The following is a 15,322-nucleotide window of genomic DNA, read 5'->3' on the forward strand; positions in this document are numbered from 1 at the left end:
CTTAATCTCAGATTTGCAGTATTCAGCAAGCTGAACCCATTTTGCTTGCAAACATGCTTTGTTTTGTCGACAACAAGAACCGATATAGAATGACGCTGTTCAGTTTTTCCATACATCTAAATTTGGACGTGCTGATGACTGGTACAGCATTGTAGCTAAAGAATGTTTCGCTGTCATAAACCTGCTGAAAATAACCGAGCTCCAGAGCTCACTCACCACGACATGGCAACAATAATCTTCAGCTGGATGTATTTTAATATCTGCTGTAGGTACAAAAAACAGAGGAGATAATGGCCAAGTCTAAATTAGTCCCAAATTCAGTGGGAGGGAAAAGTAAAAGCGGAGCCCCTTTTTCCCGTTACCAATGGTTCAAGAGGAAACAAAGGGTTAATATATGTTGTACATGGTGCTGTGCTGTCGCCATGGACACAGTGGCTTCAGAGATCAGAAGTGTGCCACCATGGTGGTGACTGTTGTCTGCCCTCGCAGGTTCTGGGCTACGCATATGTAGTATCCCGCGTCAATGGTCTCAAAGTCTTCAACACCGATCACGCTCTTGGAGAGCCGAGTGGTATGCCCAACCCCACGATCCACCAGCCTCCACGTGTCCTGGATGGTCACAGGCCTCTGATACTGTATTAAAAGAACAAAAAAAAATATTTTTGGAATGCGTCAGCAGATATACTTAAATAAAAAAAACAATGCATGGGAACAACCTGTCTTTCAAGAACCAAATGTTATACAATAAGGATTCCCAAGTTGGCAAATTAAAATGAAAGCCCTACTTTTCTGAATTGTAGATCCTGAAATTTGTCAGTCTCCAGTAGTTTAATGATCCAAAAATCATTGGGAGTGGCATCTCTAGCAGTGACATCTGAAATCTTTTTTTAAAATTAAAACACACTATTGATTTTCTTGGTTTCACAAGTCATACATTCTGTTAGGTACTTTCGTAGGCACAAAAGCAGTATTTTATCAAGCATAACGTCAGGTGTAAGCCTCAGTTTTGCAGTGTTTACAAGTATTTCGTACCATTCCTTACAGTATACTTTACCGAAACCTTATTTAGAAGATACCAAGGTAGTAACAGGATACTCTTACAAGTGCATTTGGAATAACTTCAACAATTACAAAACCCCCTCCCTCCCTTTCTTGGCTCCGCTTTGGTTAGTGCCTACGGTGCCCAGTTCCATCCTGGTTCCTATTTCTACTTTTATTGGCGTAATTATTATGTTGTGTGCATAATGCAGCATTTCGTATGTAGCATTCTTGGGTCGAAATCGTGCCATCAGGGGACTATTTGCGATTGTTCCTCTATATGTCATGTACCACTGGGACAAGCGCAGGCTCTAGTACTTTAAATGCCTCAAGCATCAAGTCCCAGTCCAGTGAAATCAAGGTTTTGCTCAACCCTCGGGCCTCTTCCTGCCTAATGGCAGCACACTCTGCACTGCCCCATCGTACCACCTCCCCATTCCACAGATATATTGGTGGACCCCTTGCCGATTTCCACCTCATGGTTATTGCACGCTTTGCAAGGAGAGGTGATAGGTCAGCAAACCGCGAGTTTACCTTTCGCGATTTTGATCGCTGATGCATCCCAAGTATGCAGTTTCCAGCTGTCCCCTCTGTAGGAAAGCCTGTCGCTGTTCTGGTCCTCTGGGCGACATCTGTCCACAACTCCGCTAGCACAGGGCAGGACCACAACATGTGCAGAATGTCAGCATCCTCCACCTTACATCCGGGGCAATATTGTTGTGTGCGCGGGAACATAGGCTTCAAGTGGTGTGGAGTGAGATAAGCTCTATGGAGGATAAATTTAAATTTACCGTTACGTAATACCTTTTTAAGGTACTGTAGCAGAGCGGTCCATTCCCTGTCAGTCAGATCCCTTCCTAGGTCCACGGACCATCTGTTACGTAAATCAGTGAGTGAGATTCCAGCGTGTGCCCGAATACCTTTGTAGAGCCATTTTGTCAGCTGCCACCCCTCACCCATTTTATACATTGCTTGTACCAGTTCATGTGTCGGTGGTTCTTCTCTTGCAGGGACCCAATGCCTCTTAACGTACGCGGTTAGTCCTGCATGTGTCATAAATAGATTGCCTGGGACCTCATTTTCCTTGGTAAAGTTCTTGTGATCCATAAGAGCCCTGGCACCGAAGAGTGTCCCTACTGTAGTGACTCCTCCCTCAGACCTGCTGCGGGTGTTCCGTTTCGTAAGGAGACTTGTCGGTGTAGGGCTACCTGGTAATGGTGTGTTGTTTGAGTATGGGGTACACTTGCGCGTGTACTGTAGTGCTTTCCTCCAGTACACCAGTGCTGTGCGCAAAAGCGGTGGGTATCCTGGGGAACCCGAGAACGAGGCAGCAGGAGTGTATGTAGGATCCCGCGATTGAGATCCTGGGTTGTATATCCCAGTTCATGCAGGTTACGTCCTGCCATCCAGAACGAGAGCCACTGCAGTTGGCTTGCATAGCAATATGCACAAGGCAGGGGCTCCCAGTCCCCCTTTGTCTGTCTCCAGCTGCAGTTTGGCTAGACCCACCAGCCGGCGGCCATTCCCCAGATCAAGGCAGATAGGGAATAATGATCGAATGTGCCCTCTCTATGAAGGCTCATGTTACCCAAGTATCTGGCTCCTGTTATGGAATACTGCGGAAATTGCGGAAGATCTTCAAATAGCTACCCATTGAGTCCAGAAAACCTCTGGTTCAAAGACTAGTCGTTAGCCGTTCGGATTACGGCAATGCAATGTTTGCCTCCATCAATGAGTGTCTGTTGACTAAGCTTCAAACCCTCCAGACCCCCCTAGGTCCCCCTCTTTGCCCTGCCTCAGACAGCTGCACTGGCTTCCAGTGCGCCAAAGAAGTCAGTTTAAGATCCTTAGTCTTACACATAAACTTCTCCATGGCATAGGACCCTCTTACCTTGCAGAGAAATTGGTCAGGTACAAACCTTCCAGAACCCTAAGATCCAGTTCTAAGTCCCTCCTGGTACAGCCGAGGGCTGGGACATAGAGAAATGGATGCAGAGCTTTTTCTTATATTGCCCCCCAACTCTGGAACAAGCTGCCTGCACATCTGCTGTCCCTGTCCAGTCACCGGGCCTTTCATAGGGGCCTAAAAACATGACTCTTTCCCAATTAATTTCTCACCACCCCCCCTCTACACATGGTTGTTGTCTATTTCTCTGTTGCCAAGCGCCTTGAGACCTTTTGGTGATCTGTGCGCTATACAAGAGCCTATGACTATGACTATGACTAGATAGTAGTGTGTCAAGTTCCTTAAATATAGGTGCAGGAATTAGGTTTGTAAAAAAGTATAGTACTCTTGGAAGAACCACCATTTTGGAGATCGCCACCCGACCCATTACAGATAGTGATAGCGAGATCCAAAAGGTTGTCTGGGATCGGAGTGTCCTAATCGATCTGGTCAGGTTGCCCTCTATTAGGTCTTTGGGGTTTATATATATATATATATATATATATTGATTCCCAAATATTTCAATGTGTATTGCGCTACTGCTAGAGAGAGCTGCCCAAATTACAACATGTCTGGGCGCGAGCCAGGGTGAAAAAAGAAGGCTTGCGATTTAGCCTCCTTGATGGCCAAGCCCGAGACCAGTTCAAATAGTCTAAAAATGTTTGGAATCGGCCCTAGTTCATTGAGTAGGTCTCTGGCGTATACAATTATATCATCAGCATATGCTGATAGCACATGCGTGGCGTTGTCCAATCTGATCCCTATTTGCTCTGCCTCAGTCCGCAGCTTGATGTCCAGGGGCTCTAGTGCAAGCACAAATAGCAGGGGTGATAGTGGACACCCTTGGCGGGTACTCTGCCTATTGGGTATGCGCACGATATGTGAGTCCCGGTGCGGGCCCGTGCTGCGGGCGCCATGTACAGCAGTTGTACCCACTTCAAATATTCCAGCGGTATGCCTAATTCCCCCAGTGACCTGACCATGTAATCCCACTACAGGGTATCAAAGGCCTGTCTGAAGTCTAATGTAATGCAGCCTGCATTCTGAGTGTCTGCTGACATGGATCCCATGACATGGTAAAGTCTTCTGATGTTGAGAGATGCACTTGGCGCATGAACAAACCCACATTGATCCGGGTGTATGAGTTTGTGTAGGTATAGGAGTAGGTGGCGTGCCCGTATTTTACTTAATATTTTATATTCCGTGGCAAGTAGAGAAAGGGGTCGGTACCCTGAGATATTCGTAGCAGATCGTCCCGGGTTAGCAATTGATACAACTAATGCTTGTATTGTGGTGGAGGGAAGGGTCCCCGTGTCCATGGTGGATTGGTACAGCTGTTCCAAATGGGGAATCAAAGCATCTGAGGTGTCGAAGAATTCTATGGGCAGCCCATCTAGGCCAAGGGACTTGTTGCGTAGTAACGCCCAGATAGCTTCTCTGATTTCAGCTCTTCTAATGGGGCCTGACAGTTCATCCCTGGCGGTATCGCCTAGCTGGGGGAATGGTAGGTCATCCAGAAAAGCGTCTATAGACTCTCCTATCTGTTGCGCTGGGGCTTGGTAGAGTGTTTCACAGTACTTATAAAAATCTTTGTTTATCTCCTGCAGGGTGTGTACTGTGTTCCCTTCAGGTGTGGTTATTTCATGTAGCGCAGCAGCAGGGGTGCATTGAGCATAATACGTGCTAGTAGCGCATCAGCCTTATATAAATGATTAAACAGGGACCATTTACTCCTTTATCTCCTGTCATTCGAAAAATAATTTCAACAACATATTTGAACCATAATGCCCTTGGTGGGCCCATGTCCTGCCACAACATGATCTCCCATATGAGTAGAGATGGCCGGAAAAATGACATTTATCTCATGTCACTAGAAAATTCATATCAGCCAACACATATGAACCTTAGTGCCCACGATGGGCCAATGTCCTGCCACAACATAATGTCCCATATAAGTGAATATTGCCAGGTTCTAGAAATGCAGCAATTTAACCCACAAAGGACCAGAGTTCTTCTTCACTATTAAGCCCTAAAGGGGTATGGGTGCGTAATTCAATAATATATCTTGCTTCTAACTGCCGTAGCAGTTTCACCCTGTCACCTCCTCTCTCTTTAATTGGAACTTGATCCAAACAGAAGTAAAGTAATTTGTTACTTCTTGAGTCATGGGCATCAGCAAAATGTCTGGCTACTGGGAATGTAATGTCCCAGTTTGTAATTGCCCATGTGTGCTCCAGTATATGTTTTTTCACTGGATGGATTGTGCTACAAATATGCTGGAGACGGGCAAACCAGACAATACATTACAAAACTTGTGTTGCAATTAACAAATGTATTAATCACGTGTTCTGTTTTCTTGCCGGGGACTGAATATTCCTTAACCTTACAGCTGTTCTTACAGGCCTCACATGAGCAGCATGGGAAAAATTCCACAATAGGTAATTTCATAGAAAATTGCTCCTCTGAGAAAGAACTGTGCTCCAGACACCAGGCAGGCCGCTCCCCTTGCCACCACACAGCCCCTACTGTGTGCCCTGAGCCACTGCTGCCGCTCGCATTGGTTTGTGCCTGTTTTTCCGTTTTTCCTGACTGTTGGATTTAATCTGTCTCTGAGCTGTCTTTATTAATACTGTGTTAGCATTACTGTGTTTTTTTCTCCCCTCTCTGGACTGTGTTAGCATTATTGTATTTTCCCCTCTGTGCCCTCCACTTTGCCTTCTGTATACCCTGCTCGCTCCCCCCTTCGTTTTTGCCGCCGCTGCGACCCCTGCGGCCCGCCCCCGATATCCCATTCGCAGCCCGCTCCCAGGTTCATATGGAGGCCGGGCAGGGGTAAAGAGAGCGACCCTTGACCCTGCCACCAGCCAGGTCGCTCAACTCGCCTCCACACAGTCCCTCCTGTGTGCCCTGAGCCCGCTGCTGCCGCTCGCATTGGTTTGTGCCCGTTTTTCCTGTTGGATTTTACTCTGTCTCTGAGCTGTCTTTATTAATACTGTGTTAGTATTACTGTATTTTTTTCTCCCCTCTGTGGACTGTGTTAGCATTATTGTATTTTCCCCTCTGTGCCCTCCACTTTGCCTTCTGTATACCCCGCTCGCTCCCCCCTTCGTTTTTGCCGCCGCTGCGACCCCGCGGCCCGCCCCGCTGATTTCCCATTCGCCGCCCGCTCCCAGCTGCTCCTCCCTCCCACATCCCTTCATATGGAGGCCGGGTAGTGGTGAAGAGAGCGACCCTTGACCCTGTCACCAGCCCGGTCGCTCCCCTCGCCACCACACAGCCCCTCCTGTGTACCCTGAGCCCGCTGCTGCCGCTCGCATTGGTTTGTGCCCTTTTTTCCTGTTGGATTTTACTCTGTCTCTGAGCTGTCTTTATTAATACTCTGTTAGCATTACTGTGTTTTTTTCTCCCCTCTGTGGACTGTGTTAGCATTATTGTATTTTCCCCTCTGTGCTCTCCACTTTGCCTTCTGTATCCCCAGCCCGCTCCCCCTTTGTTTTTCCCGCTGCTGCATCCCCTGCGGCCCGCTACCCTGGTCTCCCATTCGCCGCCCCGCTCCCGCCTCCCAGCTTCTCCTTCCTCCCACATCCCCTGATATGGAGGCCGCTGGCGTGCCGAATGCGTGCCTAATGCAAGCCCGTCTGCGCCTGGACCAGGATTCCTGGCTCCCGCGAACACCATGAGGCCCGCCGCTGCTACGACTCCAGCACCCTCCACGCACTTAACGCCGGACGATCAAGCACTTGCTGCCTGGCCGCCCGAAGCGCACCCAAGGACCCTTCTCCTGCCGGAACTGCAGCTTCACCAGCATTCGGCCCGCCAACCCACCTACGGAAGAACTCAACTTCCTCAGATGCATCCTGCTCAACACCCGCTCCACCCGCAAACACGCCATCGTGCTCTGGGACCTACTTGACACCAACGCCCCAGACGTCGCCTTCCTGACGGAGGCCTGACTAAACCCCTCCTCTGCACCCGACATCGCCATAGCCATCCCAGAAGGCTACAAGATCACAAGCAAGGACCACACCAAGGAGGAGGAATTGCCATTGTCCACAGGAACACCCTCAGCTACGCTGAATACCTGCACTTCCAGATCCACACCCACCCCAACACCACCCTCAGAGGTACCCTCGTCTACAGACCCCCTGGACCCTGACCGCAGTTCAGTGACTCCATCGCCGACTTCATCAGCAGACACGCCCTTGCCTCCACGTACTACATCCTACTCGGGGACCTGAACTTCCACCTTGAGAACAATAACGGCTCCAACTCTTCCACCCTGATCGACAACCTCGCCAACCTCGGACTCAGACAACTCGTCACAACACCCACCCACTCTGCCAGCCACATGCTTCACCCCATCTCCTCAGCAATCTCCCACGTCTTCTTCAACCACACCACCGAACTGCACTGGACTGACCACCACTGCACCCACTTCACCTTCCGAAAACCCACCACGCACAATCACACCCAGCAGATGCCTTGCTGCCGCTGGAGCAAAGTCACCGAAGACCAGCTATCCACCACCCTCGCCCAGAGCCTACCGGCTGACCTGACCGACCCCGATGCCGCAGCCCGTAACCTCAGACAGTGGATCAACAACTGCGCCAACACCCTCGCACCACTCAAGAAGGCCTCCAAGACCCACACCAGCAAAAAAGCCAGCTGGTTCTCCGAAGACCTCCAGACCTCCAAGCAAACCTGCCGAAAACTCAGAAAAAATGGATCCGTGAATGAACACAGGAAAGCTACACAGCCCACAAGAACGTCACCCGCAGACCCCACCACCTCATCAGATCCGCCAAAAGGACCTCCTTCAAAGACCACCTAGACAACAACGCACACAACAGCAAAGAGCTCTTCAACATCGTGAAGGAACTCTCCAACCACAGCTCCAACACCAACGACATCCCACCTTCACAAGACCAGTGCGACTCGCTGGCCACCTTCTTCTTTCATCTCAAGATCGCAGACATCCAAGACAGCTTTGACGCCTTCACTACCCCGGCAACTGCTGAGACACCCGCTCCCACGACCACCACCCGCATCAACCGCCTGCTCTTTCGGACCAACATCAACACGACAACACCATCAAGATCATGAACACCATCCTCTCCAGATCACCCAGAAGACCCCTACCCACACCACATCTTCAACAAAACCAGCAGCACAATTGCACCCCATCTCCGGAAAACCATCAACATCTCCTTCGAGACAGCGACCTTCCCGGAGAGCCGGAAGCACGCAGAGATCAACGCCTTATTCAAGAAACCCAAGACGGACCCCAAGGACCTCAAGAACTTCCGACCCATCTCCCTGCTCCCGTTCCTGGCGAAGGTCATCGAAGAGGCCGTCAACAAACAACTGACCAGCTTCCTCGAGGAGAACAGCATCCTGGACCCGTCCCAGTCCGGGTTCCGCAGCAACCATAACACCCAAACTGCCCTCATCGCCGCCACCGATGGCATCAGTACCCTGCTTGACAATGGAGAAACCACGGCCCTCATCCTCCTGGACCTGTCAGCCGCCTTCGACACGGTCTGCCATCGCACACTACGAACACGCCTCTACAACGCCGGAATCGAAGAGAAGGCCCTGGACTGGACCACCTCTTTCCTCTCCGGCAGAACACAGAGTGTCTGCCTCCCCCCTTCCGCTCTGAAGCCACCGGGATCATCTGCGGCGTACCCCAAGGTTCATCCCTCAGCCCAACGTTGTTCAACGTCTACATGGCACTGCTTGACTACGTCGCACGATGACACGACCTCGACATCATCTCCTACGCCGACGACACCCAGCTGATCCTCTCCCTCACCAAAGACCCCCACTCCTCCAAAACCAACCTCCATGAAGGAATGAAGGCCGTCGCCGACTGGATGAGAAACAGCCGACTGAAGCTGAACTCTGATAAAACGGAGGTCCTCATCCTCGGATCCACCCCCTCGGCCTGGGATGACTCCTGGTGGCCAACTGCACTAGGAGCACCCCCTACACCCACCGACCACACACGCAACCTTGGGGTCATCCTCGACTCCACCCTTTCCATGACGAAGCAGGTCAACGCCGTCTCCTCCTCCTGCTTCAACATCCTCCTCATGTTTCGCAGGGTCTTCAAGTGGATCCCCATCGAAACAAGGAGGATGGTCACCCAGGCCCTCGTCAGCAGTAGAATGGACTACGGGAACACACTCTACGCAGGAGCCCCAGCCAAACTCTTGAAACAGCTCCAACGCATCCAGATCACCTCTTCATGCCTGATCCTCAACAATCCTCGCCGCAGCCACATCACAACCCACCTGAGACCTGGACTGGCTCCCTATCAACAGGAGGATAACCTTCAAACTCATCACCCACTCACACAAGGCACTCCAAGGATCAGCGTACCTTAACAGCCAACTCAGCCTCTACACCGCCACCTTCGCTCCGCAGACCGCACCCTCGCCACCGTCCTGCGCATGTGAAGAGTGACAGCCGGCGGCAGATCATTCTACCACCTCGCCGCCAAGACATGGAACACCCTCCCCATCCGCCTGTGACAGACCGAAGACCTTCTAACCTTCAGGAGACTTCTCAAGACCTGGCTCTTCGAACAGTAGCAGCTTCCCCCTAGCGCTTGAGACCCTCACGGGTATGTAGTACACTTTATAAATGCCATGATTGATTGATTGATTGATTGATAGAATGTCTTTTAACAACATTTTTCGGTATGTGATATCTGGCCTACTGGGTAACAGTCCGCCAATCACATTGTCTGTCTGTAGGACTTTCAAGTTCCTTTGCACCAGACCTTTGATTTTGTGTGACTCCACTGAAAACCTAAGAACCAGTCTTACCGCTGATGTGTCATTCTCAGTGTCTAGTACATCGGTTGCCTTGTATGTCAAGAGTGTCTGTTTCTCAATGGATTGTACCTTTACTGTAGTGTTGTGTAATATATGATTCTGGTACCCTCTTTTTCTGAATCTGCCTAGGGATTTGCCTGCTCTACTGCATAATCTTCTTCATGTGAACAGTTTCTCTTTAATCGCAGCAATTCCCCATAGGGAATACTATGAATCAAACTGCGCGGATGCTGGCTTCTAGAATGTAATACAGTGTTGCCTGCAGTATGGTTCCTATAAAGCTTGGTGCAAATTTCATCATCTGCCACAAACACTAGGAGATCTAGGAAAGGTACCCCTACATTGCTAATGTGACTGGTGAACCTCAGATTGTAGTTGTTATTGTTGAGAACTTTAATATACTCTTCTGCCTCAGCCACCGTACCTCTCCAGACAATGAAGAGGTTGTCTATATAACGTGCCCATAGCGCTATTTTTTCGACCCACCTCCTATTGTCATCCCCCCAGGCAACGTGCTCCTCCCACCAGCCTATGAAAAGATTTGCATTTCTGGGGGCGAAGCAAGTGCCTGTCGCGGTTCCCTGTGTCTGCAGGTAGAGCTGTCCTCCAAAGAAAAATGTTATTATACAAGCAAAATTCGACAATCTCTAATATTATTTTACTGTGAGCTTGGAATTTCAAAGACCTTTTCTTAAGGAAATATTCAAGTGACAGCAGACCCTGTACATGGGCTATATACATGTATAGACTTATAATGTCCATAGTGATGAATAAGAAATTTGGTTCCCATCGAATGTCCTGTATCCGCCGTAGACAATCGGTTGTATCCTGAATAAAGAAACTTAAATCCCTGGCCAATGGAAAAAGGAAATGATCTGCATAAATTAATGCTTTTTCCAGTAAACTTCTCTTACTGGAAACTATTGGTCGTCCTGGCGGTTTATTAATGTCTATATGGACTTTTGGTAAGTGGTAGAACGTGGGAAGCACGGGATAGTCCACCTTGACGTACTGATATTCATCTTCCTCCAAGATACCGCTAGACCTCCATTTATCGAGTAAGTCATACAATTTCAAGACGCTTGTATTGAAAATGTCTCTTTTTACTATGCTGTATCTCTTTTTATCACCTAAGAGGCGCAATGCCTCCTCTTTGTATGCCTCTTTTGACATTACGACGACGTTGCTGCCCTTGTCAGACTGTTTTATAACGATATGGGAGTCATCTCTTAATGCTTTCACAGCTACATCGTGCCCAGTAAGGATATCCGTTGGGGCCTGTGATGTTGGGGGCTCAGGCTCAGGGCGTTTTGGAAGCTGAACAAAAGTTTTTTTCAATTTGAGTTTGCGAACAAAGTGATAGAGGTAAATCAGTGTCTGCACGTAGTCCCATTCAGACGTTGGACAGAAAGTAAGTCATTTTTGCAGGACCTGAATTTTCATTGTCGATAACGGTCTTGACCACTGAGAGGGGGCTTACTTCTTGTTGGTATCCCTTTTGCTCCCTGTTACTTATGGTGGAAAGTTTCCATTTCCTGTTCTTCCCTCATTGCTTGCTTTTCCTGTGTTTTTGTCTGGTGGGCGGGTTCTTTGAGGGTATCTTCTCCAAGATTCCTTCATAAGTTGGTATTCCTGTGAAAATTTGGCTCATGACACATAGCTGCCCCAGGATCTCTCCCGGGATGTTCTGCTTCTGACTGGTCTGTGTCTGCCTCCGATTTCGAAATATCCTTGGGAGCCTGTGTTCTGGAACTATTAGACACTTGCAGTGCCTTCTGCGGGGCATCATATTTATTTGTAAAAGTTAGGACCCTGCCAGTCTTGTAGTCACGCTGATCTCTTGCAAACTTGTTTGTTTGCGGCGCTTGATGTCATTCTCATATGAGATTAATCTGGTCTTCATTTTGGCCCTCGGATTGTCGATTTGTTCTTTATCATCAAAAGTAGCTATTTTGCCCTCAATCCCATTAATCTCACTGAGTAACTTGACTCTGTCACTCTTGCCGTATCTCACCAATATTTCCACTATGCCTTTTGCTGAGGCTGTGGTAAATCAGCTCAGTCTTTCATAGATTGGGATCAGGATTTTCGTACGAGCGGGTGGTGTAAATTCAAAGTCCCCTCAGTATCCGATCAACATCCAAATACCGCTGTAAGGAAGTGACCTCCCACCACTTCCTTATCTCTTTTTCATAGGTTCGTTCTATTTGATGAGCCACCCTTTCAAACTGTTAGGTCCCTTGCTGGTGCTCGCATCTCCATCAGTCTTGGGATCAGACGGAATGCCTTGAACACAGAGTTTGCTGCTTCCAGTCTTTCGGCACCACTAAACATTTTTACTGCCAATGGAACGCTTGCAGGAGTGTGGAAAAAATGTGTGTCAATATCCTAAGCAATCTTGAGCCCCAACGTGCTTGCCGTCAATCACCTGCATATGTATTTACGAGATGCCGCAGCGGGAAAGACTCACCGGGGCAGTCGTCACATCGGCGTGGCATCCGTGTCGGAGCTTGCCCCTGCTTCGGCTGCGTCTCGGCGTTCCTCTCCCACAGTTCCAGGTCCTCTCAGTCACAGTTTAGACTGCAAATCGCTGGTGACGGGGGAGCGAGTAAATACTCAAAAACATCCAAAACTTGGACTGCCTATCAATCACCGCTCTCAATAGCACGGTGCTGTAGCTCGCGAAGGCGGCACCACAATATATTTTCATCAGGAACCAGTGTCTAGAGACAAACAAAGCTGTGCACTCATGCTCATATGGAATTTTGGGGCATATTATCAAGGGGGTTTATCTCCGCTTTTTTGGCTTTAAAAGCTGTCGCTAACACCAGTTAGTGACAGCTAATAGGAGATAGCGACCATCTTGGGCCTTGCTTTGCATGTCAGTGATATTTATCACTAATGACATGCAAAGTGGGCGTGCCAAGATGTTAGCGACTGGAAACAGTTTCTAACATCGCTATCTCCTATTACCAACTTTTGGAGATATTCGCGCTAAGCGCGAATATCTCCAAAAGCTAACACCTGCCCTGAGCAGTTCTTAGCCATGTTATCCAATGGGAGGTGGATAACATGGCTAAGAGCATTAGCTCGGTAATGCATGAATATCGCGGACTTTTCAGCGATATTCATGCATTTCGGCCGTTTTTTATCGCATTTGCGATAAACCTTGTTAATAGCAAGGTTTATCTGCGATAAAAATCGCCGATGTGCGGCGATAAGTTTTGTCTCTAAACAAGTTAGAGACAAAAATTATCGCTAGTTGTTGGTAATATGCCCCATAGTAATTTATTCCAGTTTATCCCATCGGTGTAAGCTAACACAAACGCGTTTCGGTCGCCTGGCCTTCGTCAATGTTAGTTAAAGCAAACATTATTCATGTTTAAATAACAAGACACTGGTTCCTGATGAATAAATATACATTTATACACATATATACAAACACACATTTATTTGCTTTGTACATATCTATCTTTGTATACATCGATGCAGATATATACACACACATACAAAGTAAGCTTGAAACATTTTAAGCCAACAAAACTGCTTTGCAATGAAAGGCGTCAAGACAATGAATGTGTATGGCAGCTGCAGTGTCTGTCTGTTTTTTATTTGTGTAGCCTCCACGTACATTAAGCAACAGTCTGGTTGAGCACGTTGAACTAACAAATTAACTGGAAGAGCTGAGCCAGAGCAAAGCCAGTGGTCAGCTCTTGCTCTAGGAGCCTGTGCACGAGCCAAGCCCTGAAAATAGTTGCCATGTAAATCATGCAACAAACATCATGTACAAATTTGTTTAGTCTATTGAAAATGCAAAAAGTTAACTTCTTTAACACAGAGAAGAACGTTTTCACCTTAGCACATCAAATTATTAATAATAGGGATACTTTTACAACTTGAACTTGAAAACATTCAACTCCCATGCCCTGATGACATCAGATTATTATTAACCCGTTGAGTAAGGGTTATTGACCGACACACGCCCTACCTCCACATTGCATCTGTTGACCATTGGCCAGCACTGGGGAGGTAAATAAAGCCCCTCTGGTGGAGAGCAGTAGAGGATTTTCTTCCCGAACTCGGGCTGCTCAGGAAGGGCTTCCCGAGCAGCCTGAGTCCTTTTTAGGTTTCGACTCGGGAACGGAGCTTTTAGCTCCGCCCCCAGAGAAATCTGTAGTTTCCAGTATGGGTGCCTTGAATACGCCCCTCTGTTTCATTGGCTAGCTCCATAAATGGAGGCTAGCCATTGGAACAGAGAGGCGTCCGTCATGGCCGGACCAGATTCGGGGCTTTCCCGAGAATTTTTGGCTTTTGGCTACGTCATGCTACGTCAGCCAAAAGCCGGGAACGCCCCTAAATCTGGTCCGGCCGGGCCGTGCTTGCTGCTGTCCTGCCTTCCTCCGTGTCCCTCCTCCCGCCGTCCCCCCTCCCCCCTCCTCGCTGTCCTGTGCACGTTTCCGGCCGTCCGTGTCCTCTCCCGCCGTTCGTGTCCTCTCCCGCCCCCCTCGTCCTCTCCCGCCCCCCTCCCGCCGATGAGCAAGGCAGAACTGCCGCGAGGACGTGAGATCTTTATGTGTGGGGAGCAGGGCTCGAGCTCAATAGAATTACAACCGTCTTGCTTGGAGTAGTACTGGTCAGTCCCACATCATGCACTGCCCTCTGCTGAGAAATGCCGGTACTGTGACTTTGCAGCAGTGGCCGAAACGTGTGCTATCTTGGTCACTGCATGTACTGTCAAATAGCATTGTGAGCACAGAGGACTTGTGAGGGTCTCCGGAGGTTATGATGATCAACAAGGTAGGTTCAAGAAGCACCGCCTATTACGAGACGCTAAGTTTCCACTACTCCCTTCAAATACGGCACAATCTGCACCTTCAAAGCAAGTGTCAAGTGCAATTATCTCTTCTCCTAAAGATGTCACGCGGCTCGAGCCGCAGAGGCCGACGCCGGTGGCAGCACTTTGTGTCACCTCAGACAGCCTAATTGATAGTTTTCATATCTCGTTGTTCGTGTCTCTTTACTGCAGAGTAGAGGCGGCCCCTTCCGTCCTCCCGCGGGACAGCTTCACACAGAAATAGAAATCACTTACATCGACAATAAATGCTAACACGGACGGGAGGGAAAGCCCTCTTCAGCGCGCTGTCAACCACACGAGCCTGGACCTTGTTCACACCGATCACGCAGCCTCTCGTTACACAGGGTCTGAAACATTCAGTTACGCCTTGCCTGCAGCCTCTCGTTACACAGGGGCTGAAACATTCTATTGCACCAAAACGGCAGCCTCTTGTTACACGGGGTCTGAAACATTCCGTTAAACCTAGACTGCACTGCAGCCTTTTGTTACACGGGGTCTGAAATATTCCGTTACGCCTAGCCTGTAGCCTCTCGTTGCACAGGGGCTGAAACATTCCCTTAGGCTTAGCCTGCAGCTTATGTTTAAACGGGGTCTGAAACCTTCCTCTTAATCTAACCGCTGCCTCTAGTCACATGGACTTTG

The 15,322-nt window shown here is 48.8% G+C and overlaps 1 protein-coding gene across 2 annotated transcripts in view; it reads right to left on the reverse strand.

Moving 5' to 3' along the window:
* Window positions 1-237: 237 nt before the first annotated feature.
* Window positions 238-15,322, reverse strand: part of PDGFRL (platelet derived growth factor receptor like) — a 534,427-nt gene continuing 519,342 nt past the window's right edge. For both annotated transcript variants that reach the window (XM_086962582.1, XM_086962581.1), the window contains one exon: window positions 238-633. In XM_086962582.1, the coding sequence (XP_086818708.1) occupies window positions 445-633 (189 nt within the window). In that variant the 3' untranslated portion in view covers window positions 238-444. The remainder of the gene's footprint in view (window positions 634-15,322) is intronic.

Source organism: Lissotriton vulgaris, chromosome 3_1 (genome assembly GCF_964263255.1).
Source record: "Lissotriton vulgaris chromosome 3_1, aLisVul1.2, whole genome shotgun sequence".
Taxonomy (NCBI): domain Eukaryota; kingdom Metazoa; phylum Chordata; class Amphibia; order Caudata; family Salamandridae; genus Lissotriton; species Lissotriton vulgaris.